This window comes from Canis lupus, chromosome 20, assembly GCF_003254725.2.
Source record: "Canis lupus dingo isolate Sandy chromosome 20, ASM325472v2, whole genome shotgun sequence".
Taxonomy (NCBI): Eukaryota; Metazoa; Chordata; class Mammalia; order Carnivora; family Canidae; genus Canis; species Canis lupus.
Window position 1 is genome coordinate 51,546,676 of NC_064262.1, and position 27,677 is coordinate 51,574,352.

Below are 27,677 nucleotides of genomic sequence, written 5' to 3' on the forward strand. Positions count from 1 at the left end.
GGCAGCAGGACAGACCTTGGTGCCTACATGGCTCATTGTTTGGGGACCCAAATCAGGCAAGACCGTGCACTGGATTCCCTGCCCACTTGAAGGTACTCAAATCAAGTTCCTGTGAGTAACATTTTACATTTATGTCAATGGTCACATTTTGTTGGATAGGGTATACCTATGTTACAATTCAGTGGAAAATGCGAAGGTCAGCCAAGGAACAAAGAGGGAGGATACAGAAACATCACCTCAATGAAAAGAAGTACAAATCATTTGAAGCCATTCTTCATGTGTCACAGTATGTCTCTGGGTTTCAATGTCTATGTCTAGGAGACTTTCCATTATGTTTGCCTATTTAAGAGTTTGTTTCCTAGTGGGTGTGTTCACAGGTTTGTGGTTACTATTATATCTTACTTGTGTGATTCTGGACTTATCTCTAAGTCCTGTATCTAGTGTATAATTCAGAAGGTAGTTGATCAGAATGACTGTATTCTAAATTCTTTTTCTAAATTCTTTTTTCTTATTTGAATGTTTGGTATAATTCACAGTGAAGCCATCTTGTGGATTTTGTAGAAATTTTATTCCTGATTCTCCTCACTAGTCTAATAATGAATTAGACTAAAAAGAAAGAAAGAAAGAAAAGAAAGAAAGCTACTGATTAAGACTATTACTTTATTTTTTGATTAGGACTTTTAACTTTTTTAAAAAAGATTTTTATTTATTCATGAGAGACATAGAGACAGACAGAGAGAGAGAAAGTCAGAGACACAGGCAGAGGGAGAAGCAGGCTCCATGCAGGGAGCCTGATGTGGGACTCGATCCCAGGTCTCTAGGATCATGTCTTGGGCTGAAGGTGGTGCTAAACCGCTGAGCCACCCAAGCTGCCCAACTTTTTTTTTCTTAAGTAATCTCTACACCCAATGTGGGGTTCAAATTCACTATCCCAAGGTCAAGAGTCGCATGCTCTATTGACTGAACCAGCCAGGTGCCTCTAATTAAGATTCTAAACTACAAAGCTTTCAATATAATGCAGTGTATAAATTTTAGACACCAAGAGGAAAAATAAGAGGAAATAATGGAATTCAAAGAAAAAAAAAACCAAAAATAAGACAAATGAAAAGCATACAGTTGATAACTGAATTAAATCCAAATATCAGTAATTACATTACAAATAAATGACTCCACTATATGATAAGGATTGTTATTATGGATTTTTTTTCCAAAAACAAAAAAAAAAGGATTTTATTGTATTAAAGAGTACTGTATTAATTTGCCAAAGTTTTATAACTTAAGAAAGGTATTAACTTCCTTGGATTTGTACTTTAAGGCAGTATGCTATACTGTGGGCTGGAGACATTCACTGAAAAAGTCATTACTGGGGAGAAAAAAAAATAAAAGAAAATCAAACATAACAAACATTTACTTTCATTAAAAAATGGTCAAAAAACCATATTGTAGTAACTCAAAGAATGTTATGATTATAAATACAGATACAGTTTTCAGTTCATTACAAAGCGGAGGATGAATCCTAACCCCTCAGCCACACACTTCTGGTTATCTTACAGAATGTCTTAACTTTTAAAACCAAAGAGGTGAGGGCGGGAGGGAGGCGTAGAACTTTCCATGGTGTGGTTCCCCCTTGTGCTGCCATAGCACAAGGTCAGGACAGCCCGTGCTCCAGAACTCCCTGTCTAACCAGCTGCTCACACTTCCATCGGGGTAAGAAATGCTGGCTATTTTTTTTTTTTTAAATAGGACTGAAGTACCATCATCAACTTCAAATTCTCCATAGTCTTTTAGATACCGCACTTCTATATATAGGCTTTTCGGAGGTTTCATATCCTGCGAGATGTCCAAACCTTCGTCTCCTCCCAGTGACCTCATATAAGTAGCAAGGGACTTTTTATAATGATCGAACCACTCCATTTCTTCGGCACACATGTGAAACTGTAGAGCGCTGGGCAGGACGCTGCCATACTCCCACCTGAGCGCTCTGATCCGAGGCAGTCATACAAATACACTACAGCACAGAGTCGATTCCTCAACAAAGAGCAGTGTCGAAATTTGATGGTTGGTATCAAGTCACTTCGTCCACCTGACTTTACTTCATTCACATCAGACTGGTTTTGTTCATATAAAGCTTTCATCTCCTCCAGAACTTGCCTGAGTTCATCCTCATTGAAGGCTGGCAGCTGCCCTTCTGCCGCACCATGCAGCTCGCGGACTAGTTCCATCGCCGTTTAGCAGAACGTTATCATACGTGCCCCGGTCCCGAGGCCAACGTCAACCACCGGCTCTCACACCAATAGTCGCCGGGTTCACACACAATGCTCGGGGGTCCCACAGTTGTGTTATTGTGGATTTAAAAATTATCAGTATTAGTGCAATGTGTGATTCTGAATACATCACAGCTCCAAAACAGGCCAAACAAAACAAAGTTTGATTAAGGTTTGGAGATTAGTTGATAGTACTTTATCAATGTTAATTTCCTAGTTTCAGTAATTATACTATGGTTACTTAAGATATTAACCTTATGGAAAGGTAGGTGAAAGATATACAGGAACATATGTCCTATTTTTACTACCTAAGTGCCTATATTTCAAAATGAGAATTTTATTTAGGATCCAGAGTTTTTAAATGACAGCTCTATGTTTTTAAAAGTTTAAGAAATTAGGTTGAGAAATACAGGAGAGGGGATCCCTGGGTGGCTCTGTAGTGTAGCGCCTGCCTTTCGCCCAAGGTGTGATCCTGGAGTTCCAGGATCCAGTCCCACATCAGGCTCCCTGCGTGGAGCCTGCTTCTCCCTCTGCCTGTGTCCCTGCCTCTCTCTCCGTGTCTCTCATGAATAAATAAATAAAATCTTAAAAAAAAAAGAAATACAGGAGAAACAATATGACAAAGATACATAAAAATCTGATAGAGATTTTAATGAAATGGGCATTTATAGAGATACACGGTTACTCACAATATTAAAAGTTAATTCACCTGGGCAGCCTAGGTGGCTCAGCGGTTTAGCGCTGCCTTCCACCTAGGGCATGACCCTGGAGACCTGGGATCAAGTCCCACGTTGGGCTCCCTGCATGGAGCCTGCTTCTCCCTCTACCTGTGTCTCTACCTCTCTGTCTCTCTCTTTCTCATGAACAAAACTTTTTTAAAAAAAGTTAATTCACCAAAAAGCTTCAGCAATTCCAAAATGGTATATAGCTAATATAACACAGCTTTCAAAACAGGAAACATCAGAGCACCTGGGTGGCTCAGTCTGTTGAGCATCTGCCTTCAGCTCAGGTCATGACCAGGGTCTGGGGATTGAGCCCCACACTGGGTTCCTTGCTCATCAGGGAGTCTGCTTCTCCCTTGGCCCCTCCCTCTACTCATGCTTGCTCTCTCTCTCTCTGAAATAAATAAAACCTTTTAAAAAATGGATCAAATAAAAGCTACCATTAGAGTGGAACATTTTTAATACACCTCTCTCTGGAAAATAGACAAATGTTCAATAACCACAAAGGCCTAAGCAAAACAATCAGCTGGACCCAGAGACACAGAGCACTGCTGCTTGCAAACATTCTTTTCAAGCTTGCATGGAACCCTTCTGAAAACGGACCACATACAGGGCCAGAAAGAATATCTCAAACATGTCAAAAGATTAATATAATTCTGTAATGACAATGAAGCTTGGTTACAATCAATAACAAAAACATTGGGATGCCTGGGTAGCTCAATGATTTAGGGTCTGCCTTCAGCCCAGGGCGTGATCCTGGAGTTCCGGGATCGAGTCCTGCATCGGGTTCCCTGCATGGAGCCTGCTTCTCCCTCTGCCTGTGTCTCTGCCTCTCTCTCTGTGTCTCTCATGAATAAATAAAATCTTTTAAAAAAATAAAAATATTAAAAATACAACATATGGTGGAAATGTATTTTGAAACAATTGATGTCAAAGTACACACTGTAGTGCAAATTAAATATTTATAATTAAAAAGTAACAATTACTAATTATGCAAACTTTGTTAGAGATTCAGCTCTAGCAACAGAAATAGCCAAAGTTTCAAATGCTTATTTTATAGAAAAAAGGCTGAAAAATGGGCCATGCATTTGAATAAAAAACACAGGGGGACCTGAATGGCTCAGTTGGTTAAGCATCCAATCTCAGTTCAGGTCTTGATGTCAGGGTTGGGAATTCAAGTCCCACGTTGGGTTCCATGCTAGGTGTGGAGCGTACTTAAAAATAAATACATACATACAAAGAAAGTAGAATAGTTCAGCTACAACACTGCTTATTAATAGACCAAGACTGGCATAAAACAGATGGAAAAAGATATTCCATGCAAAACGAAACCAAAAGAAACCTGGGGTAGCATAATCAGACAAAATAGACTTCAATACAAAGACTGTAACAAGAAACAAAGGCCACTACAAAATGATAAAAGGTTCAATCAGGAAGAGGATAGGACATTTGTTAATATGTATTCACCCAACATAAAAGCACCTAAACATATAAAGCAAATATTAACAGACCTAAATATATAGCAATACAATAATATTAGAAGACTTCAGCATCCTACTTTAATCAATTGATATCTAGACACAAAATATCTAGATATCTAGACATACTGACCTTAATCGACATGTTAAATCAAATATACTTAAGATATATACAGAATATTCCATCCGAAAGCAACAAAACATATTCTTCAAACACATATGGAACATTCTCCAGGATAGATATGTCAGCCATAAAACAAGTCTTAGTGAATTTAAATAGATTAAAATCCTATCAGGCATCTTCTTTTCCAACTACAATGCTATGAAACTAGAAGTCAATTACAAGAAAACTGGCGGGTGGGGGAGAGTGGAGATATAAAAATGTGCTTTTACTTATTAATCAATGGGTCAAAGAAGAAATCAAGAGGAAAAAAATACCTTGAGACAAATAAAAACCGAAACTTATGGGATGCAGAAAAAAGAAGTTCTAGGAGGGAAGCAATAAATGTAACATCATGAAACAAAATCTCAAATCACCTCAAGAACCTATAAAAAACAAGTTAGTTAGATGTCAGTGAATTGGAAAAACAAATGGTGAAATTCCTGGAGACAACATTTTTTTTGTAGGTTTTTTTTACTGGAGTTCGATTTGCCAACATATAGCATAACACTTAGTGCTCGTCCCATCAAGTGTCCCCCTCAGTGCCTGTCACCCAGTCACCCTGTACCCCCGCCCACCTCCCTTTCCACTAACCCTTGTTCGTTTCCCAGAGTTAGGAGTCTCTCAAGTTTGTCACCCTCTCTGATATTTCCCATTCATTTACTCTCCTTTCCCCTTTATTTCCTTTCACTATTTTTTTAGATTGCCCAAATGAATGAGACCATATAATGTTTGTTCTTCTCCAATTGACTTACTTCACTCAGCATAATACCCTCCAGTTCTATCCATGTTGAAGCAAATGGTGGGTATTTGTCGTTTCTAATGGCTGAGTAATATTCCATTGTATATACAAACCACATCTTCCTTACTGGAGACAACATTTAACCTACCAAGATTGATTCAGAAAATCTCAAAAGATTATTAGACTAGTGAGTAGAATCAGGAATAAAATTTCTACAAAATCCACAAATGGCAATTTACAATCATAAATCAAAAATGAGGTTATCATCTCATACCTGTTAGAATGGCTGTGAATTATACCAAACATTCAAATAAGAATGAATACCAATCTTTCTCAAACTGTCCTAAAAAATGAAAGAGGGAATATTTGCAAATTTGTTAGGAGGCCCGTTTTATGCTGGTACCAAAACCAGATAAGGATGCCACAAGAAAGGAAAATCACAGGCCAATATCTATTCCTGGTGAAGAGATGTGCAAAAATCCTTAACAAAATATTAGCAAAGTCAACAATACACTGAAAGGATCATACATACATCAGAGTGATCAGAGTGCCTGGGTGGCACAGTCAGTTAAGTGTCTGACTTTTGGTTTAGGCGCAGGTCATGATCTCAGGGTCGTGAGATTGAGCCCTACTACCAGGTCCAAGCTCAGCACAGAATCTGCTTAATACTTTCTCTCCCTCTCCCCCTACTCTCTCTCTAAAATAATAAATCTTTATTTAAAAAAAGGATCATACATCATGATCAAGTGGGACTTACTCCAGGGAGGCATTATTTAACATCTAGAAATCAGTTATGGGTGATACACTACATTAATGAAGGAAAAAATATTTGATAAACTTCAACACTGATTTATAATAAAATTCTCAACAAAGTGTACAGATGAAACATACCTCAACATAATAAATGCCACATATGACAAACCCCACAACTAACACCATACTTAATGGTGAAAAGCCAAAAGCTTTTCCTCCAATATTTGGAGAAAGATGAGGATGTCCACTCTGGCCACTTTTATTCAAGATAGTATTGGATGTTCTAGCTAGCAGGAAATAGAAAAGGCTTGTAAATTGGAAAGACTGTTGCTCTCTGCCATGATATTACATAGAGAAAACCCTAAAGATACCACCAAAAAACTGTTAGAATAAACAAACTCAGTAAAGCTGCAGGATATAGAATCAATATAAAAAAGTCTGTTCCAGGGTGCCTGGGTGGCTCAGTTGGTTACTGTCTTTGGCTCAGGTCATAATCCTGGGGTTCTGGGATTGAGCCCTGCATTAGGCTTCTTGCTCTGTGGAGTCTGCCTCTCCCTCTCCCTCTGCCTCTGCCCCTCCCCTTACTCATGCTCTCTCTCTCTCTCAAATAAATAAACAAAAAGAAATCTTAAAAAAAGTCTGTTTTATTTCTCTGCACTAATGACCTTTCAGAAAGAGAAATTAAGGGGTACCTGGGTGGCTCAGTGATTGAGTGTCTGCCTTTGGCTCAGGTCATGATCCTGGGGTCTTGGGATTGAGTCCCGTATCGGGCTCTCTGCAGGGAACCTGTTTCTCCCTCTGCCTATGTCTCTGCCTCTCTTTCTGTGTCTCTCATGAATAAATAGAAGAATCTTAAAAAAATTAAAACAATTTACAATCATAAATCAAAAATGAGGTTATCATCTCATACCTGTTAGAATGGCTATTATTAAAAACATAAGAGGGACGTCTGGGTGGCTCAGCAGTTGAGCGTCTGCCTCTGGCTCAGGGCACGATCCCAGAATCCTGGGATTGAGTCCCACATCGGGCTCCCTGCATGGAGCCAGCTTCTCCTCTGCCTGTGTCTCTGCCTCTCTTTCTGTGTGTCTTTTGTGAATAAATAAATGAAATCTTAAATAAATAAATAAATAAGTAAATAAGAAATAACAACTGTGGGTAAGACTGTGGAGAAAAGGGAATCCTTGCGTGCTGTTGGAGGGAATGTAAATTGGTGCAGCACTATGGAAAATACCATGGAAGTACCTCAAAACACACCTGAGCACACTGTAGACACTTAATAAATGCTCACAAATGAGTCGACTCTTGGATAGATGTTCACCCCCTCTAATAGTTTACAAGTTCCCTAAGAACTGCCCTGGATTTTATTTTTTCCCTAAACACTAATCAAACATTCAAGCATTAACTAAGTAAGGGTATATCCTTCAGTAAATGTGTAAGTGAAGAAATTATTTTACTTTTACCTTCTACAAGACTCTCAAATCATTTATTTTTCTTTTCTATAATAATCATCCTCATCCAGGGGACCAAAGGGTCCATGTTTTAAAACTTATCCATCCTAAAAAACAAAAAAATCCAACTCATGCATCCTAAGATCCTTTTTTAAAAAAAGATTTTATTTATTTATTCATGACAGACAGAGAGAAAGGCAGAGGGAGAAGCAGGCTCCACGCAAAGAGCCCGATATGGGACTTGATCCCAGGACAATGGGATCACACCCTGAGCCAAAGGCTGACGCTCAACCAGAGCCACCCAGGTGTCCCGCATCCTAAGATTCTATTCTGACTCTGTGCCCTCATTTTCATTTTTCCTGAAGTTCATTCCCAAAGTGGGAGTTAGTGGATTCTATTTAAGTTGTAAATGGAATCAAATCATTCATAGGCTTTGGCACTTCCGAAGTGTCCCTGGCCTTAGAATATTGGCTAGACTGCCTCACTTGTTCCCCTAGTCCTGTCCTTGCTCTCCACTCTATCTCCCAACACTTGCTGTCTGCTCATCTTCTGCCAACACTCTTGCCTCAGTTCCAGAAATACACTAAGCTTCCAACTAGGCTATATTTTGCTCATAAAGTTCCCTTCATCTGACATTTTTATCTATTCTACAAATCCTCAGCCCTAATAAAAAACCTGCTTAGGTAAATCCCACTCACTTTTCCCTTCACGACATAAATATCAGTCCTTCCCAATAGATATTACCACCTCATATTAACCCATTCTATGTTCCCGTCATAAATGTGCCAGTTATTCATCTGAAACCTGTATTCCCAGGTAGACTGTAAGCCCTGTGGTGGCAAGTACTACGTCAGTTTTGATGGCCATTGTTTCCCTGTCCCTGCCACACGACCTAGCTTTAACGGGAATTAATTCCTTTTAAGGGAATTCAATGACCCTTTGTGGAACATGCAACAATTGCAACTCACCACCAAAAGCATTACAGTATGGTACGTAAAAAGAAAAGGAAGACAAAAATAGAGTTACAACAGGAAAACCATTTAAGTCCCACACAATACAAGATAAAGCAAAATACTATACTGCTGCGAAGGCAGATAAAAATGGATAGGATATTCTTTTTTTTTTAAGATTTTTATTTATTTATTTATTCATGAAAGACACAGAGAGAGGCAGAGACACAGACAGGCAGAAAGAGAAGCAGGCTCCATGCAGGGAGCCTGACTCGGGACTTGATCCCAGGACTCCAGGATCACGCCCTGGGCCAAAGGCAGGTACCAAACCGCTGAGCCACCCAGGGATTCCCAGGATATTCTTTTTGAAACAAGTATATAAGCAATAAAAATAAATTTATTCCTTATTTTTCTCCATAATTTTTAGAAGTTCTTAAATAGGTGATTCACAAACTGCTCTGTGTCACAAGAATTATCTAACAGAATTTACAGTATCTACCAAAAAGTATGTATACTTGTCCTGACTGAGAAAACCAAGCTGAAAAGCTTACCCTTACCTTGAAACACATCCCCACAAAAATTATATACAAAAGTTTATTCATGCATGTTATTAACAGAAATGAAGCAATTGTTAGAAAGATTCCTGTGACATAAGATATTCTCATCCCATATATAACTTTTCACATATCAAAATCTCATCCCGTATGTTACTTTTCTTATGCCAAAGGAAAAGTCTATCTTTAAAACAGAGTGCTCTGGTGATCACTAACAAGCAAGCAATCAAGCCTGGCATCCGAGGGATGGTATAAATTTAAGTGTTCCTGAAAGAATGCAACTTGATTGGGATGCCTGGGTGGCTCAGTGGTTGAGCATCTGCCTTTGGTTCAGGGCGTGAACCTGGAGTCCTGGGATCTAATCCCACATTGGGCTCCCTGCATGGAGCCTGCTTCTCCCTCTGCCTGTGTCTCTGCCTCTCTCTGTGTCTCTCATGAATAAATAAATAAAATCCTTAAAAAAAATAGAATGCAACTTGATGCACAAAACAGTACCTATCGAGTATTTGGAAGTGATGTTTTGAAGCCTCTACACCAGGAACTGGCACAATTTGGTTGGTCATAGGCCTGACTGGTAAACAGTTTTCTTGGAACACACCCACCTGTTTGTTGCCTCAGTTCTGTGACTGCTTGCACAGGACAAAGGAACAGGTGAGTCATTCTGACATCTTATGGCCTGTAGAGAGAGCATCAAGTAATTACTTTCTGGACCTTTTCAGAGAAAACGTTTTGCCACCCTCTAGTCTGGACCCAATTACCAGTTGACAGAAAATACAAAAAATGGAAGAAACACCTAAATATACTGTGAAAATAAAGTCCAAAATTTCAAAATGTGTGACTTTCTAAAAGAATATAGATGACTCATAAAAAGTCACTATAATGTATAAACAACAGGGAATAGTATAGGTCAAAAAAGGCTAAAAGGCTGAAAAAAATCACCATATATAAACCATGACTGGGTCCTCGGTCCAAAAATCACCAAAAACATAAGTTAGAACAATGTGGGGGCGGGGGGGATCCCTGGGTGGCGCAGCAGTTTAGTGCCTGCCTTTGGCCCGGGGCGCAATTCTGGAGACCTGGGATCGAGTCCCACATCAGGCTCCCGGTGCATGGAGCCTGCTTCTCCCTCTGCCTGTGTCTCTGCCTCTCTCTCTCTCTCTCTCTCTCTGTGACTATCATAAATAAATAAAAATTAAAAAAAAAAACAATGTGGGGGAAGTTCAGCTTGTACAGAGTAGTCGTAAGATGGCATTATCATCTTTAATTTTCCTGGGTCAAAGAAAGAACATGCTTTTAGTAGGATGTGTTTATTTTTACAAGATACATTACCAAGTATTTAAAGGTCAAGTATGATATATGCATTTAATTTTTAACTTATGCTCTCAGTTCAACATAAAATGCACTCAGTTACCTACAGAGAGAGCAAACATGCAAAATGGTAAAAAGAAGTGAAACCACTATAACAAACATTCGCTGTACTGGATGTTCAATTTTTTATTCAAAAAGATTTTTTAAATTCAAATTCAATTAGTCAACATATAGACATCATTAGTCTCCAACGTAGAGTTCAACAATTCATCAGTTGTATATAACACCCAGTGGTCATCACATCACATGCTCTCCTTACTACCCATCACCCAATTACTCCCTCCCCCACCCACCTCCCCTCTGTCAACCCTGTTTATTTCCTAGTTAAGAGTCTCTCATGGTTCTTCTCCCTCTCTGATGACTTCCCATTCATTTTTTCCTCCCTTCCCCTATGATCCTCTGCATTGTTTCTTATATTCCACATGAGTGAAACCGTGTAATTATATTTCTCTGACTTATTATGCGTGTTCAAATTTTGCTCAAAGTTTCAGGTTTTAGAGAAGGAAAATTAAGGGTAAAAACCACTCTTAGTCTAAACATCTCTTTAAGGGTAAACTCCATTATTCCAAAAGTAGTGTCATAAAGCCCCCATATTTTTCTCCTGGAGGTCCTTTTTGTGATGGTTTGTAGGGGATGCACTGGCCCAGGATGTTCCGAGTACCAAAAGCAGAGTATTCTTGCTTTCATCTAGAAAAATGACTTATGGTTCACACATATTCGTATTTATGTACAGAAAAATGCACACCCTTGAACCTAACAAGTCTCTTTTCATTCTACCTGGAGGTAACTTCAAAAAGAAACAACAGGCAAAGACAAGGTCAATGCTTCCCAGAAACCTCTTGGTTAGGAGAGGAGGAAAGGCCCATTGAACGAACGCTCCCCCAGTGCTCACCGGAACAAGCCAGGAGCACCAGAGTCCTGAGAACCGCAGGGCCTGGCCGGGGCCACCTGCCTCGCTCAGCGGAAATTCGCTTCCTCCTGGAAAAGAGTCAAAAAGGTTACTTGAAGCATCTGAACAAGGAAGGCACCGTGGCTCCAAAACACTCCGCAGGCGCGCCCTCCGCCGCACTTCCGGGCCCTGCCCAATGGGGGCACGAACGGCCGCAAAAGGCGGAGGCTCAGGGAACCTGGCCCCCTACAAAGGCCCCTTGGAGACTGGGTGCACCTGTCCTTTAACGCCCTCCTTGGGCAGCCCCGGTGGCGCAGCGGCTTAGCGCCACCAGAAGTCCGGGGTGTGATCCTGGTGACCCGGGATCGAGTCCCACGTCGGGCTCCCCACAGTGATCCTGCTTCTCCCTCTGCCTGTGTCTCTGCCTCTCTCTCTCTCTCTGAATAAATAAATAAATAAATCTAAAAAAAAAAAAAAAATTAACGCCCTCCTTACACCCGGGCTTTCCTTGGATGTGGCCTCACCGACAGTTCAGCCCCACGACCTACAAGTCTCCCTGGCAGGAGCTGCGCAGCCGTACAGAGACCGCGGGGAACCAGTGACGTCACTTCCGCTTCCTGCGTCTTGCAGTAGGCGCGGGGCTCCAGCTGGGACCGCAGGCACCTTAAGACGTTTTCACGCTGGGAAATCGTAGTTTGGTCCTCTGTGCGTGCTGAGGGTCCAGGACGGGAGCAGAGGGCAGGGACAGATGCCAGGGGATAGGATGGGGCTGGAGCCAGGCCTGTGCTGTGTTGGGAGTCTGGAGGGCTAAGGTGGGGGTAGGGGGCAGGGGCTTGCCTCAGAGGATGCTTTGTTAATAAGTAATTGGGGGGGGGGGTACCCGCTTTACCTTAAAAATTCTCCTCAAACCCTAGATTGTACAGATTTCCTAATTTTCTAAATGTATATATTTTTAAAAGACTTTATTCATAAGAGACACAGAGAGAGGCAGAGGGAGAAGCAAGCTCCCTGTAGGAATCCTGATGCAGGACTCAATCCCAGGACCCTGGAATCACGACCTGAGCCAAAGGCAGGGCTCAACCACGGAGCCACGCAGGCCCCCTTAAATGCATTACTTTCAGTGACATTTTAAGGATGTATTTTAGTGGAATGGTGGCGTGAGATTAATTTTTCCTTTTATTTAATAAATAAACCCTACTGTAATATTACCTATTGATAAGCTATCCTTGACATATTCATTTGAAATTCCATTCTTGTTAATATAGTAAATTCCTCTATATACACTTGCATTTGTTTCTGTTTTTTATTTTTCAGATTTTGCCATACAATCCAGGGCTTCCCATAGTAAGTTGTATGGAACAGCATCAATTCCAAGCATTTTCAGTTATTCAGCTATGGTTCTAAGGTTTCTACCAAACTCAAAAAAGTTTCATGAGTGATGTGGATTTCAGTGGGTGGTAGTGGTGGAGTTAATAATAGTCTTTTTAGATCCTGGTTTGTTAGCACATTTACTGAGAATGGTTTATGTGTGTTATCAAGTATGTTTTACGCATCTCTTGAATTCATAACTGTTTTTGCTGCATTCATGTTTCTTTCTGTATAACGTATTTCATTTTCAGGTAGCCAAGGGAGTCTTTCGAAAAAAATCTATTTGCCTTGCCTTGAAACATTCTCTTCAAAATCTAGATTACTTACAGATTTCCTATTTTCTTTCTTAATGTGTTAGTTTTAATGACATTTTAATATTTATTCCTCCAAGCTTGTATTTTAGTGTGTGGTATGGGATAATGGGTCCATTTTTACTTTTTATCCAGAAAAGGAAATAGTTTTATTGTTAAACTATCCTTGACATACTTATCTGAAATTCCACTTTTATTAAACAGTGGAATACTCTATATACACTTGTGTTAGTTTCTAGATTTTTCTATGACAGCAATATATACTTAGGGTCATATCGGTTTTTTTTTTACTATAATTTTATACTGAGTGGTAATTGAGCAGTAAAAATATAATGGCAGTTAATGGTTCTGCTCAAGGTTCTTCAGAGACATAAAATTTTTATGAATTTACTTATATAGCTATTATGATTTTGTGTTTTGCAACAGCTATATTGAGATATAATTCGTGTATCAGTTTACTTTTTTAAAAAAGATTTTTAAAAATTTATTTATTCATGAGAGACACAGAGAGAGAGAGAGGCAGAGACACAGGCAGAGGGAGAAGCAGACCCCACAAAGGGAGCCCGATGTGGGACTCGATCCCAGGACCTCAGGATCACGCCCTGGGCTGAAGGCAGGCGCCAAACTGCCGAGCCACCCAGGGATCCCCAAAATTTTACTCTTTTAAAAGTATACTGGTCCATGTTTTTTTTAGCATGTTCAAAGAGTGATGCAAGCATTGCATTTTCGAACCTTTGCATCACTCTGTAAGCATCCTTGGCTGTCCAACCTTATTTTCCTCTTCCCTAACCTCTAAACATCCACAAATCTTTTTTTCTCTATTGATTTGTATTGTATAGTCATTTCATGGAAATGAAATCATACAGTCTTTTGTCAATCATTTCTTTTCACTAAGTATGCCTTTCAAGGTTCATATGCTTTGTAGTATACAACGATTTTATTTGTTTATTTGAGAGAGCATGTGCCTGTGCATGCTTGTGTAGGAGGAGAGGCAAAGGAAAAGGGAGAGAGAGAGAATCTCAGGCAGACTCCTCACTGAGCACAGAGGCTGACTCAGAGCTTAATCCCAGGACCCTGAGATCATGACCTGAGCCAAAATCAAGAGTTGGCAGTTTAACCAACTGAGCCACCCAGGCACCCCCATCATTTCTTTTTATTATTGGTGAATGATATTCCATTGTATGGGTATATTTTATTTATTCATCAGTTGATGAACATTTGGGTTGTTTCATTTTGTGGTTACTAGGAGTGTGTGTGTGTTTTTTTAAATGTATGCTCTATGCCCAAAGTGGGGCTTGAACTCCACGACCCTGAGACCAAGAGTTGCAGGGTCTATGGACTAAGCCAGCCAGGCGCCCCCTGTGGGTATTAGGAGGAATATTGCTATGAAAATTCATGTGTATCTTTTTGTGCATAAGTCTTTTTAGTTCCCTTGGGTATTGTTTAGTGCTTGCCAGAAAACAACACACACACATATACATACATTTCCCCCCTAGACTCCAAGTTTCTGTCAGTCTGGGCCTCATAAGGTATTTTGAAAGGTGTGACAGGGTTGCAGCTGTGCCCATGGTGGGTATGGGAAGGGGGTCAACTCTTTGCCAAATAGAGCAGGAGGTGGCAGGTTTTTGAGGGGCTCTGTCCAGGGCTCATTTGGGATGTGGGTTGTGGTCAGGCTAGAGAATTTGTTTTGTAGTTGGGATCTACTTTCTGAGAATTTAGGGCACTATGAGCTGGAAAAAAGTTAGGGCCAAGTGCAGATACCTGTCAGTTTTATCTGTAAGCTTGGTGGGGGGTAGTGGGGAGTGGCTTTTAAGTAGATTCCTTTCAAAGAGTAATACACTGTACAAATTTAATCCAGTGATAAATACTCAGTTTGTGTATGTAATATTTAGTATTAGGCAAAAACTGATGAGTGACAGATCTAATGTTAGACAGGTCTGAACTCCAAAGACCATTCTAATTCTACTATTAACATTAGTGTGATTGGCTAATGCATGCATTTATACATTTATTAACTGCTAGATTCTATGTACTGGTATGACATTTGAAACAAAATGAAGGCCCAATGTTCATAGAATTTACGTTTTATTGGGAGAAAGAAAATATATATAAATAAAGAGTAATAATGGAGTTTCTTATAAGTGCTAATAGAAAAAGTAAAGACTATATAGGAATCCTATTTTATTATATGGGGGGGGGATCAGTTGAGTGACAATCCAGGTGCAGCACAGCTATTCTCTGCAAAATTCAGACCTTACTCTACAAATTTTGTAGATCAATAGGATGCTTCCCCCACCCCTGGGGCAAGGGGGGGAGGGGAACTGTAGTGAAATTAAAAGTTTCACATGCACCTAATTGGCAGCTAAACTTTAATTAGATTTTATGGTGCTCCCTGTCTGTCACAAAGGGGAGAGACTATGGTATCTTTAACAAATTTACAGAGGACAAAAGCAAGCCTATCCCCATCCTGGCCTTGGCTGTATTAGTCTCCAAGGGGACCAGAACAGGTAGCCCTAAGAGATGTCATCACTGGAACATGAGCAAAAAGGAGAGTCAAAGCTGCACTTGGTATTGTCAGCACCAATCCTACAGTCCTTCACTTCTCACTGTGGCTCCTACTTCCTAAGGACAGTTCCTCCCAACTGCTGACCTTCATAATCACAAATACACTTTCATGGACACTGTACATAGTGTTGCTAATGGGGGGCAGCCCAGGTGGCTCAGCGGTTTAGCGCCACCTTCAGCCCAGGGCGAGATCCTGGAGACCCAGGATCGAGTCCCACGTCAGGCTCCCTGCATGGAGCCTGTTTCTTCCTCTGCCTGTGTCTCTGCCTCTCTCTCTCTCTCTGAGTGAATAAATAAAATCTTTAATGCTAATGAGGTGGATTATAGTAAACCCTGTATTGGGTCACCCAATTTTCCCTTCAGAATTATGGCTTATTCTCCAGGTTCAGGGAGTACAGCCATCTAACAGCTCTCAGCCTTTAGCCTGCTGAGAACTGTCCTCAGCTAAATGAAGTGACTCACTTACCCACTCAGGTCTTCTGCTGGGGGAGCATAACTGCCTGACAGCTATCTGTATTCACCACCATATTTCCTCTGAGGATACTCCTGGCTGCTCCAATCCACTGACTGATCACAGCTGGATACCAGTGCATGCCCACTGCCATGCTCACACAACGACACTGATGACCAGGGCCAGTTAACTCTGCCAAGAGGGTGTCTCCTCTTTCTGGCATAACAGACCTCAAGTGCCAGGCACCTGGATAACTTCAATAGTACCTTGGCCATGTATCTGGAAGTGCTACTCTTTTAGGTGTCAAGACCTCTAAACATGCTGAGACCAGACTGGAGGAGACCTGAAGCAAATACTGCCAAATTGGCTCACTGGGCATGACATTATACAGGGCTGCTTCTACCAAAAAGCCTTGATTTCTGGACCCACATATCCCATGTTTTTGAGTTAGAGTACATTGTGATTGTCACTGACTTAGAATGTACATGCATCCTATGAATTGTGTAGCCAGAATATCTACTGTATGCAAATGTCTATTCTAAATGTGATCATAGTCTTTGAAATTAAACTGTTGCATATTTTCCATTAAATAATTTTTTAACACCATACTCCACAATTTTTTTTCTGCATGGTTCTACCTCTGTCCTCATCTTTCCTGACAAACTTCATAGGAGATTTATATTGGCACCTCTGTTTCCTCAATACTCACTCATCAACCCCGTCTATCTGGATTGTTTATGCACCTACCCTTTGGAGGTAAAAAAATGGCGCCCTCCCTAATACCAACAAAGGCCTGCGTGTCATCGGCAAATGTCAAGGGATATTTTCAGTCCTCATTTAGTTAGTCCTTTCAATAGAACCCAAACTATTAACCACTCTGCTTTTCATCAGAAAGGACCTCTTTGCCCCCATGACACTGTGGACTAAGTGATCTTTGAAATCTCCAAAGATTCTTCAAGGAATGAACATCCCATGAAATTGATTTCCTGTTTTGGGTTCGTGCAGGTATTAAATGTTTCTTAGGGGATATTTTCTCATTTTAAGTCAAGCTAAAGAAAGAAGAATTTCATTTTTGAGAATATCCCTTCACCGTTGCCCACTGCTGCCTACACAGATATGACCGAACATTTTCCATTCTTTCATCTTTGTATCCTAAGGGACCTGAATTGTTTGCAGTGAGGAAAGTCAGAAGAACAATTTATTCAATGAGGACCTTTGAGAATTCAGTCACTGAGATGATAACATGTCCTGTTGCCCCTTTCCTGTAATTCACTGATGGCAGCCTAGGGGAAAACCCAAATGGGCTCTCCTGGGACAGACTGCAGAGAAGAGTAAGCTTCAGTGATAACCATCAGAGAGGGCAGGATCATTGCTTCCCAGTCAGAGTTGGAGGAGTATGGAGGAACAGGACAAGAAAGTGGGCACTGGGTTTACCTCTAGAGTAATGAGACTGGAACAGTCCCATATTTAGGAAGTCTCTGTAGTTTGAAGGTACTTTACTTGGTACTTAAATAAGTCTTTCCCAGATCTAGTTCTGCTTCCTGCTCTTTCAGAATCGAGACAGTTTCCAGTAAGAGTTATTTTCCAGTGAGTCTCTTCCTCTTTATTCTTTCCCATGAATTCTAGGCTCCTGTTCCATTATGTGTATTATGTGTGATGTGTTGTCCTCTTTGTTCCTCAAGTGTTTGGATTTTTCTGTTATATTCTCTAACTCTTTTTGCTGGCAGATTTGTCTTACTGATAGCACTTGGTAGTTCTGTATTGTTGTTTTTCTGTAGTGTCCACAATATCTCTACACATATTGTAATCATTTCTGACATTTGGTCTTCAAGTTAATATCCATTTCCCATCTTACTAATCTCTATACATATTCAAGAGAATATTGAGTGATTGAGTTGGAGTAGACTGTATTGGCTTGCTCACAAATTTAACAGAAATAATTTAATGTAGAATACTCTATTGGCTGATTTTTTCAAAGTAATCTCTATGCCAAGCAAGGGGGCTCAAGCTCATGACCCAGAGATCAAGAGCTGCATGCTCTATTGACTAAACCAGCCAGGCACCCCTTGGTTGGTTGCAGTTTTAAACAACTATTTTTTATTGGATTAAGAAAGTGACCCAAGTGTTTTTTTTTTGTTTGTTTGTTTTGTTTTGTTTTGTTTTGTTTAGCAAGAGGTTCTTCTTAGGCAGCTAATGACAGTACTGGTTCTTACATTTTCTGAAATAATTTTTCTATTGTGATTATGGTTATGATTGCTCTTCACGTCTCTATTTTTGTGATGCACACTTTTAGCAAACATCCCAGCATTAATGAGCTTTCCATTTCTAAAATAATTGTGTTACTTGTTTAGGATATATTACTTTTACTATTCTTGAATAGATATGACAGCATTGTATTTAACTTTACTATTCTGTTTTTTTCCCTGTCTATATTTAGTTATATGATGATCTTGAAGATTCCTGTTTAGTGTTCTGGTATATACTACTTTTGGTCTCAATCATTATTATATGCCCAATATTTCATGTGTTGAACACCTAGTATGTGTAGGTACCATGTAAATCTTTAGAAAGACAATGGAGAGCAAAACCAGTCACAACCTCTGACCTACAAATAAAATCACCAAGTGAGAGAGGCACATTAAGGAATAGTACAGGATGCTCCATTTTTGCTCCCCACATACTCTGTCCCTCCTGAACTTCACTGTCTGCTCTCCATCTCACTGGCCTCTCAAATCCCTTCCATTACCAAGCTCACCCAACCTTAGGGAAAGGGCAAATTCTGTTCTCTGCACCTGAAATACCTGCTCTTTCCTTATTTTCGTTTATTAACAATTACTTGAGCATTCTGAATCCCCACAAAGAAGTTAATAGTAGTAACCACATATTTAGAATGAAATATAGTAAGAGCATAGTTCAGCTCTTCAAATTAAGGGTATTTGAGTTGTGAATCCACATTGATAATTAGTATAGAGATATCTGAATAATGGAGATTAACAAAGAAAGACTTTTGATGTCTTCACTTATTTCGAATGGTCATACCATGAAGAAATTGGTTTATGTCCATGGCCTCAAATAGAATTAGATCAGTGAATAGGAGATAAAAGGAGATGTCTGCTAAATTTTTAAAAGGATACCTAAGTACATTTAGATTGAAAATGAGCTACCATTTGGCTAAGTGAATGACTCTTTGCCTTTGGAAGAATGAATGGAGGGTGAAGGATATCCACCTAAAGGTGGTATTGTAAGGTGATGACTGGCTGATGTGCCAGTTGGCTATTCACTGAAGATTGCTCTCAGTTCCTTCTCCAGCAGGCACATCAGCTACATGGAAGCAGGAAACCATACCAGAGTGTCAGAATTTTTCCTCCAGGGCCTCTCAGATGATCCAGAACTGCATCCCTTCCTCTTTGGCTTATTTCTCTTCATGTACCTGGTCACCATGCTGGGAAATCTGCTCATCATCCTGGCTATCCTCTCTGACTCCCATCTCCACACTCCCATGTACTTCTTCCTCTCCAATCTATCTTCTGTTGATATCTGTTTCATCTCTACCACTGTCCCAAAGATGCTGGTAAACATCCAGACACACAGCAAAGACATCTCCTACACTGGATGCCTCATTCAGGTGTATTTTTTTATGATTTTTGCCGGGATGGATGGTTTCCTCCTGACCGTGATGGCCTATGACCGGTTTGTGGCTATCTGCCACCCCCTGCGCTACACAATCATCATGAACCCACGGCTGTGTGGCTTGCTGGTTCTGATGTGTTGGTTTATCATTTTCTGGGTCTCCCTGATTCATGTCCTACTGGTGAGGCAGCTGACCTTCTGTCCAGGCACAGAAATTCCACATTTCTTCTGTGAAGTGGTTCAGATCCTCAAGGTGGCCTGCTCTGATACCCTCATCAATAACATCTTCTTGTATGTGTCCACTGTCATATTGGGTGTGTTTCCTCTCAGTGGGATCTTCTTTTCATACTCTCTGATTGTCTCCTCTTTAATGAAAATGTCCTCTGCAGCAGGAAAACATAAAGCATTTTCCACTTGTGGGTCTCACCTCTCTGTGGTCTCCTTGTACTATGGGACAAGCCTGGGGCTCTATTTCAGTCCTTCTGCAACTCATTCTTCCCAGAGCTCCATTGGCTCAGTGATGTATACTGTGGTCACCCCCATGCTGAATCCCTTCATCTACAGCCTGAGAAATAAGGATGTGAAGGGCGCCCTGGCAAGACTCCACAGTCGAGGAACCCTTTGTATGTGATGGGCCACTGGCTTCAGAACCAAGGGGACATTGTGTATTCAGAAGTCACTTTACTTGTTAAAAAGAATTTTGAAAGAAATGAGTTTGCAGTGAAGAGTAGAGTAACAGAAGCTATCAGCATTTCTCCTCCATTCCCAGGGATCCCAGGGATTTCACTTTCTCCATTGCATACCAATCTGACTGCCGATGCTCAGCAACAGGTACATGGGGTAAGAAGTAACAGGGAATTATGATCCACCAAGGACTGCATTTGATGAAGAGGTGTGAAGTACACCATCTTCTTCACCAATTAGCTAGAATAATTCTCATATTTCCATTTTGTGCCACTTTCCAATATTTCCTCACAGGATGAAAACTGTGCTTAGTTTTTGTGGGAGCTGACTTAGGGCATACTTTATTGGATATATTTCCTTCCCTGTATTACTTCTCTTCTCCCTAACCCATGTGCTTGTTCCTTGCTTCTTCCAGTAATGTGCTTGCTAATGAATCACTGGCTCAGTGTCTTCTTCTGAGGAACCCAAAGAAAGTGAGGTAGTAAAGATTGTGATGGGTATTAAAACAACATCATGGATGGAACTAATGACTTTTGGGACAAAACCAAACTGAACAAAAACCAAGAATTCAATACATACATAATTAGATCCTCAAATTATTGAAAAAAACACAATCTTTCAGCAATATTGGGGTAGCTTTGACTCACTTTGATTCCACTACATTTCAAGCTATGTTTAATTATTGACTGTGTGCAAATTGAGGAGGAGACCAAAGAGGTAAATATGATTGCCGTACAAAATTGTGAGCATAATAATATTGGTGTGTAAAAGAGCCTGTTGAAAAGAAGGTAGGGCAGCCCAGGTGGCTCAGCAGTTTAGCATTGCCTTCAGCCCAGGGTGTGATCCTGAGGTCCCGGGATCGAGTCCCACATCGGGGTCCCTTTGTGGGGCCTGCATCTCCCTCTGCCTGTGTCTCTGCCTCTCTCTCTCTCTTGCTCTGTGTCTCTCATGAATAAATAAAATCTTAAGAAAAAGGTAAAAGTTTTCAACTCAAGTAATTCCAGAGAATATATTTATTTAATGAAATTACTGAGGTAAAATTTGCATACCACGAATTTCACCCATTCAAAATGTAAATTCAGTAATTTCAGTAAACATAGTTATGCAACCATTGCCACAATGCAGTTTTAGAACATTTCTATCACTCCAAAATTTCCCTTGGTCTCCAGTTGCAGTTAATGTCCACTCCCACCTCAGTCCTAGGCAATACCTTATCTGCTTCCTATCTCTAGAAATTGGCTTTTTCTAGATATGTTATGTAAATGTAATCATACAATATATGGGTTTTTGATTCTGGCTTCTTTCACTTAGCATAATGGTTTTTGAGGGTTATCTATGTGGAAAACATACACCAGTATTTTGTTTCTTATAACTGCAGAGTAATACTCAAACATATAAATATACCTCTGTTTATTCATTTATCAGCAGGTAGACACTTGGATATTGCAGTTTGGGTTATTATGAATAAATCTGTTATGAACTTTTGTATGTATCTCTGTATTGATGTGTATTTTCATTCCTCTGGGGTAGATAACTCATGGTGTAATTACTGAGTTACATGGTAAATTGATGTTTCATTTTTAAGAATCTGCTAAACTTTTTTTCAAAGTGGCTCCACTATTTTACATTCCCATGACCAATGAACAATAAATAGTTCCACATTTCCCACATCACCAACACTTGGGATTCAGCAAAAACTTCTAACAGGAGAGTACACTTGAGGATTGAGTTAACAAACAATCAGTAGAAATTCAACTGAAGAATGGGTTTGGGTAGGAAGTAGAGAGGAGAGTTGGAACAAGAGGAGAAAGGAACCACATACACATAAACATGGAAAATTTGAGATTAAGGCATTTCAGGAGGATATATGGAACTGATGACTGAGTTATTAGAAATAAGCCTAGATATGTGGATAGAGGACAGACTATTGAGAATCTAATTTGAGGGATGCCTGGGTGGTTCAGTTGGTTAAGCATCTGATCAACCTAAGATCAGATCTTAGATCTTAGTGTTGTGAGATCAAGCCCTGCATTGGCTTCATGCTGGGCATGAAGCCTGCTTGAGATTTTCTCTCTCCCTCTGTCTTTTCCCTCTCCTCCCCATTGTGCTCTAGGAATAAAAAAAAAAAAAAAAAAAAAGAGAGAGAGAGAGAGAGAATCTAATTTGACAAATTAAGGACTTTGAAAGCAATGGAGCACTATGGCCATGCTGTAATCACAGATATAGTATGAGGACCTTAGGATTGCTCTTAATGGGAAAAATTAGTGGCAGAGGGAACAGTTTGGAGACTGCTGAAGGGGAGAGAAGATGGGGACCTGACCTGACCAGTGGCAATAGATGGGCAGATTTTGGAAGAAAGGTGTACTAATTTCCTATTGATGCTGTAACACATTGCCATAAGTCTAGTGGCTTAAAACTATACAAATTTATTATTTTACATTTCTGGAAGTCAGAAGTCTAAAATGCATCAGCAGGACTGTTTTCTTTCTGGAGGTGCTGAGGAAGTCTCTTTCCTTGCCTTTTCCAAATTCTAGGCCCCCTCCATTCGTGGGAGTTTTGGAATTCAGGTATAAAGCCCCGTTATAGCCCAAGAACAAGGAGGAACATTTTGAGAAGGCAGACCTATGCCCAGATGTTCGGCTTGTTGACCATGGTCCCACTCACATACCTGGAAATAGCCACATCCCCATGTGGACTTGACTATAGTCCCATTTGGCCTTGGCACTAGCACTATCCCTCAGACTCCAGAAGGAGACACATCCACCCATGCCTCTCAGATAATAGGCCTCTAAGATGCAGACCTTGAGCAGCCAGCCTATAATCCAGCTCCAGCCTCTCTCAGCTATGTCCATCTGTGACCCTGAAGGCAGGCCTGTTGACCTGGTCTGATTGCAGATCTTGAAGCAGCCCCATGCCCAGCTCCAGACAGTCTGAGCCATGATGTAGAAGGAATCATGCTCACCCAAGGACCCAGGGGGACTCATCCATCAGTGCCCACTGAGGCAATCTACAGAACTTGGTCATGTAGACCCTAAGGCAGTTCTATGACATGGCTCCAGCCCCTCACCTGTGTTGGGCCACTCACGCATGCCTAGTGAGAGAGCCATACTTTTCCACACAACTTGGAAAATAGCCACTGTGGATCCTGAAGAGAATGCTTGCCCCAGTGCCAGCCCTACTGACCAAGGCCCAGAAGGCAGTTCTGTCTACCCAGAAAAAGTCCATTTCCCTACTAATTGGATTTCCACAGATTATATTACAGATCCAGAAGCAGCTGTATTACATGGCTCCAACACAACTCAACTATGGTCCCAGAGGCAAAACCACCAGCCCTGAAACCCAGCAGGAGGTCTTTATGTAGTGAAAGCAGCCTCCAAAGACTGAAAGAAGTGTTTTCTCCTTCAAATGCATAGACCCTAATACCAATACCACCTGTCTGCATACTCTACCAGCTGACCTGTGAAGAATTCCAAGCTGAACATTTACTGCAGTTACATGCAACAAATATTACCTACCATGAAATATTAAAACATATAAAGCTACCATAATCAAGAATGAGGTATGTACATATATATGACTAGTACATAAGATAGATATTTATAAGAATTTATAACTGATAGATATTTATAAGAATTGTTTTTTATTTTTTATATATTTTTTAAAGATTTTATTTATTTATTTATGAGAGAGAGAGAAAGAGAAAGAGAAACGCAGAGACACAGGCAGAGGGAGAAGCAGGCTCCATGCAGGGAGCCCAACGTGGGACTCAATCCCGGGTCTCCAGGATCATGCCCTGGGCCAAAGGCAGCGCTAAACTGCTGAGCCACCGGGGCTGCCCAAGAATTGTTTTTTAAATAAGGGTGGAATTCCTATTCAGTATGCCAATTAGCTTACCAGTAAGTGGTACTAAAACAATTAGCCATGTGTTCTGGAGAAAAATTGTCACTGGATCCACTACCACACACTACATGTCAAAATATATTCCATGCAGATTAGAGATTTAAAGATCTTTAAATATATTTAAGAAAAAATTATAAAATCTGAATAAGATATAGTTTAAAAAGGGTTAAAATCAAGGCAGATAGTCTTTTTTTTTTTTTAAAGATTTATTTATTTATGATAGACATAGAGAGAGAGAGAGAGAGGCAGAGACACAGGAGGAGGGAGAAGCAGGCTACATGCCGGGAGCCCGATGTGGGACTCGATCCCGGGACTCCAGGATCGCGCCCTGGGCCAAAGGCAGGCGCCAAACCGCTGAGCCACCCAGGGATCCCCAAGGCAGATAGTCTTTTAAAAACACTTTTGGGGGGGCGCTCACATGGCTCAGTTGGTTAAGGGTCTAACTCTTGGTTTTGGCTCAGTTAAGGGTCCAACTCTTGGTGTCTGCTCGGTTGTGATATTGGGGTCGTGGAATCATGCCCTGCATTGGGCTCCTTGCTGAGCAGGAAGTCAGCTTGAGATTCTCTCCCCCTGCCCCTACCCATGCTCTTTCTCACTCTCATAAATAAATTAAAAAATTTAAAAAGCCAGACTTCTTCGCCTATATAACACTTAAATCTTTATATAGGGGGCCTGGAAGGCAGGGTCTGAGGCATGCAGGAGGGAGAGGGGCCAGGCTGGGGGAGTGTCCAGGAGCCATAGTGCTGCAGCCCCAAGGTCCTGGCATATTTTAGCATCTGTGCAAGCTTCTCTGTAATTCATGTTTTCTCACTGTAGTATTAAGAATTATACCAAATTGAAAAGCTATGAACGAATACCCTAAAACAAGAAAAAATAAGACATAAGACATTACACTCTTCTTTTACTTAGATTCCTCTGGAATAAGCAGAATTGCAGATAGATTCAATGGAATTTTTTTTTCTGATTAGTTATAGTACTTGTTCTATGAGACAACCAGATGAGATATTTTGGCAACAAAGATGATGACTCTGATACAGAGACATCAAATGATTTGTCAAAATTTACAGATGGAATCAAGGTCAGAAATAGAAATCATAACTATCTGGTTCCCAGTCCTGTACTGAGAATTCTTTTTTTTTTTTTAATTTTTATTTATTTATGATAGTCACAGAGAGAGAGAGAGACAGAGACACAGGCAGAGGGAGAAGCAGGCTCCATGCACCGGGAGCCCAATGTGGGATTCGATCCTGGGTCTCCAGGATCGCGCCCTGGGCCAAAGGCAGGCGCCAAACCGCTGCACCACCCAGGGATCCCTGTACTGAGAATTCTATACCACACTGGATTTTGTACAGAAAATTGAAATTTGTGATCAAGAGTGTGACTCATTTGAATTGGTCAACCAACAAACTCAAGAGTAGAGTCCTACAGAAGTTCACACTACTGAAGATGTCCCAATTGTTGCAGAAGTGCATGCAATTTCTGAAGACTATGATATAGAGACAGGAAACAATTCCTCTGAGAGTCTCCAAGGCCAAACTGATAAGGAAGCCACCAGCTAAAGTTTGCAAAATTCTTGACATGAGCCAAGTTTGAATGTGACTGCCCAGCAGAAGTGACTTTTACTGAGAGCTAATAGGAGTGTCCCCTATAAATGTGAACTTTGTGAATTCAACAGCAAATATTTTTCTGCTATAAAACAGCATATGATGCTGAAGCGTAAGTGTACTGATTGAAACACGTGTCAAATATGCAAGGAAAGTTTCTCTACCAACATACTTCTGATCGAACACACCAAACTGCATGAAGAGGATCCCTACATTTGTAACTGTAATTTGTAACTGTAATTATAAAACAGTGATTTTTGAGAACCTCAGCTGGCACACTGTAGACACCCAATTTAGTGACCTTTATTGGTGTGAGCAATGCAATGTACAGTTATTCTCAAGCAGTGAATTCAACCTACATTTCCAAGAGTACAGCTGTGATGACAGTACTAGTGTCAGTTTTGTAAACATGAAACCAACAATCCAGAAGACTTGTAAAACCATGTGGTAAATGAACATGCACATAAATTAAGTGATCATAAGTATAACAATGGAGAACATGGACAGTGCAGCCTCTGTCCAAAAAAAAAGTGGTACATATAGTTAAAAAAAAAAAAAAAAAAAGGTTTTATTTATTTAGAGAGAGCATCTGCAGGGGGAGGGGCACCAGAAGAGGGAGGGAGAGAATCTAAAGCAGACTCCCCACTGAGTGCAGAGCCTGACATGGGCCTCAGGGCTTGATCTCATGACCCTGAAATCACAACCTGACCCCCAAATCAAGAGTTGGATGCTTAACTGACTGAGCCACCGAGGTGCTCGCAAAATTGCCTTTGACAAATGTTAAAACTTCTTTGTATGTCAAGTATGTGGTTTTCATAGTAGACTTCATACAAATGTTACCAGGTATGTTGCTATTGAACATACTAAAATTTTTCCTTATGTATGTGATGACTCTGAAAGGCTTTTCAAGTATGTTAGAATATTGCAAACTCTAAATTCGCATTTATCTGAAGGGATTTATTTATGTCAGTATTGTTAACATTCAATAGGACAAACTGAAGATCTTAAAATGTATCTAGATTTCAAGCATTCAGTTGACTTACCTCATAAATACAGTGACTGCTTGATGAGGTTTGGAAATGAGAGGGAATTACTAAGTCACCTTCCAGTCCATGACACAATTAGTTTCTTTAACTTTCATAATGTTAATAAATTTGATATTTTGGAGATGTTAAAAAAAAAAACCCACTAAATGTTTGTACAATGAAAGATGAAACATTAACATAGCAACAGACATGATCAATTCAATACAGACATGATCAATTCAATCGGTCCATAAAACACATTTGATGATGCGCATGAACAAGACGTTTCTCTTTTTATTGTACAACTGACATACAATATTCGATTAGTTTCGGGAGTACACAGTGATTTAACATATATACAAAGAGTGAAGTGGTCACTACAGTAAGTCTAGTTAACAGCTGTCGCCATACAAAGAGTCGTGAAATGTTACATTGACTATATTCCATATGTGGGGACTTTACATCCTCTGTCTTAATAATTTTTTTTTTAACTGGAAGACTGTACCTCTTAATCCCCTTCACCTATTTCGTCCATTCCTCCCCCCCACTCCCCACCCGTAAGTCTTGAATAGATGGGATACCCAATCTAGTTTAAAAAAAGATCTTTATTCACTGCACAAAGGCCACCCAATGAACACCACCGCCAACAAGATTAAGGGGAGACTTTATAACCTTGCGTGAAGAAGAGAACAGCGCCTGGGATCAGTGCTGTGTCACAAAAACAAAAACAGATATGCATACCTGACACAGAAAAAGGAAAGATTAACAGGAAATGTCATGACGATGAAACAAGGGCATCAACGACCAGACT

At 40.4% G+C, this 27,677-nt stretch overlaps 1 protein-coding gene and 2 pseudogenes across 1 annotated transcript; 2 read left to right on the forward strand and 1 right to left on the reverse strand.

Moving 5' to 3' along the window:
• Nucleotides 1-1,199: 1,199 nt before the first annotated feature.
• LOC125753161 (DNA replication complex GINS protein PSF1-like) lies at nt 1,200-11,901 on the reverse strand (annotated as a pseudogene).
• A 4,744-nt stretch (nt 11,902-16,645) lies between these two features.
• On the forward strand, nt 16,646-21,264 carry LOC125753160 (olfactory receptor 7D4-like). The gene has a single exon (XM_049098164.1). It carries the CDS (start codon nt 19,349-19,351, stop codon nt 20,282-20,284), a length of 936 nt encoding a protein of 311 aa, XP_048954121.1. The 5' UTR covers nt 16,646-19,348; the 3' UTR covers nt 20,285-21,264.
• A 3,818-nt stretch (nt 21,265-25,082) lies between these two features.
• On the forward strand, nt 25,083-27,033 carry LOC112666473 (zinc finger protein 639-like; annotated as a pseudogene).
• The last annotated feature ends 644 nt before the right edge of the window (nt 27,034-27,677 follow it).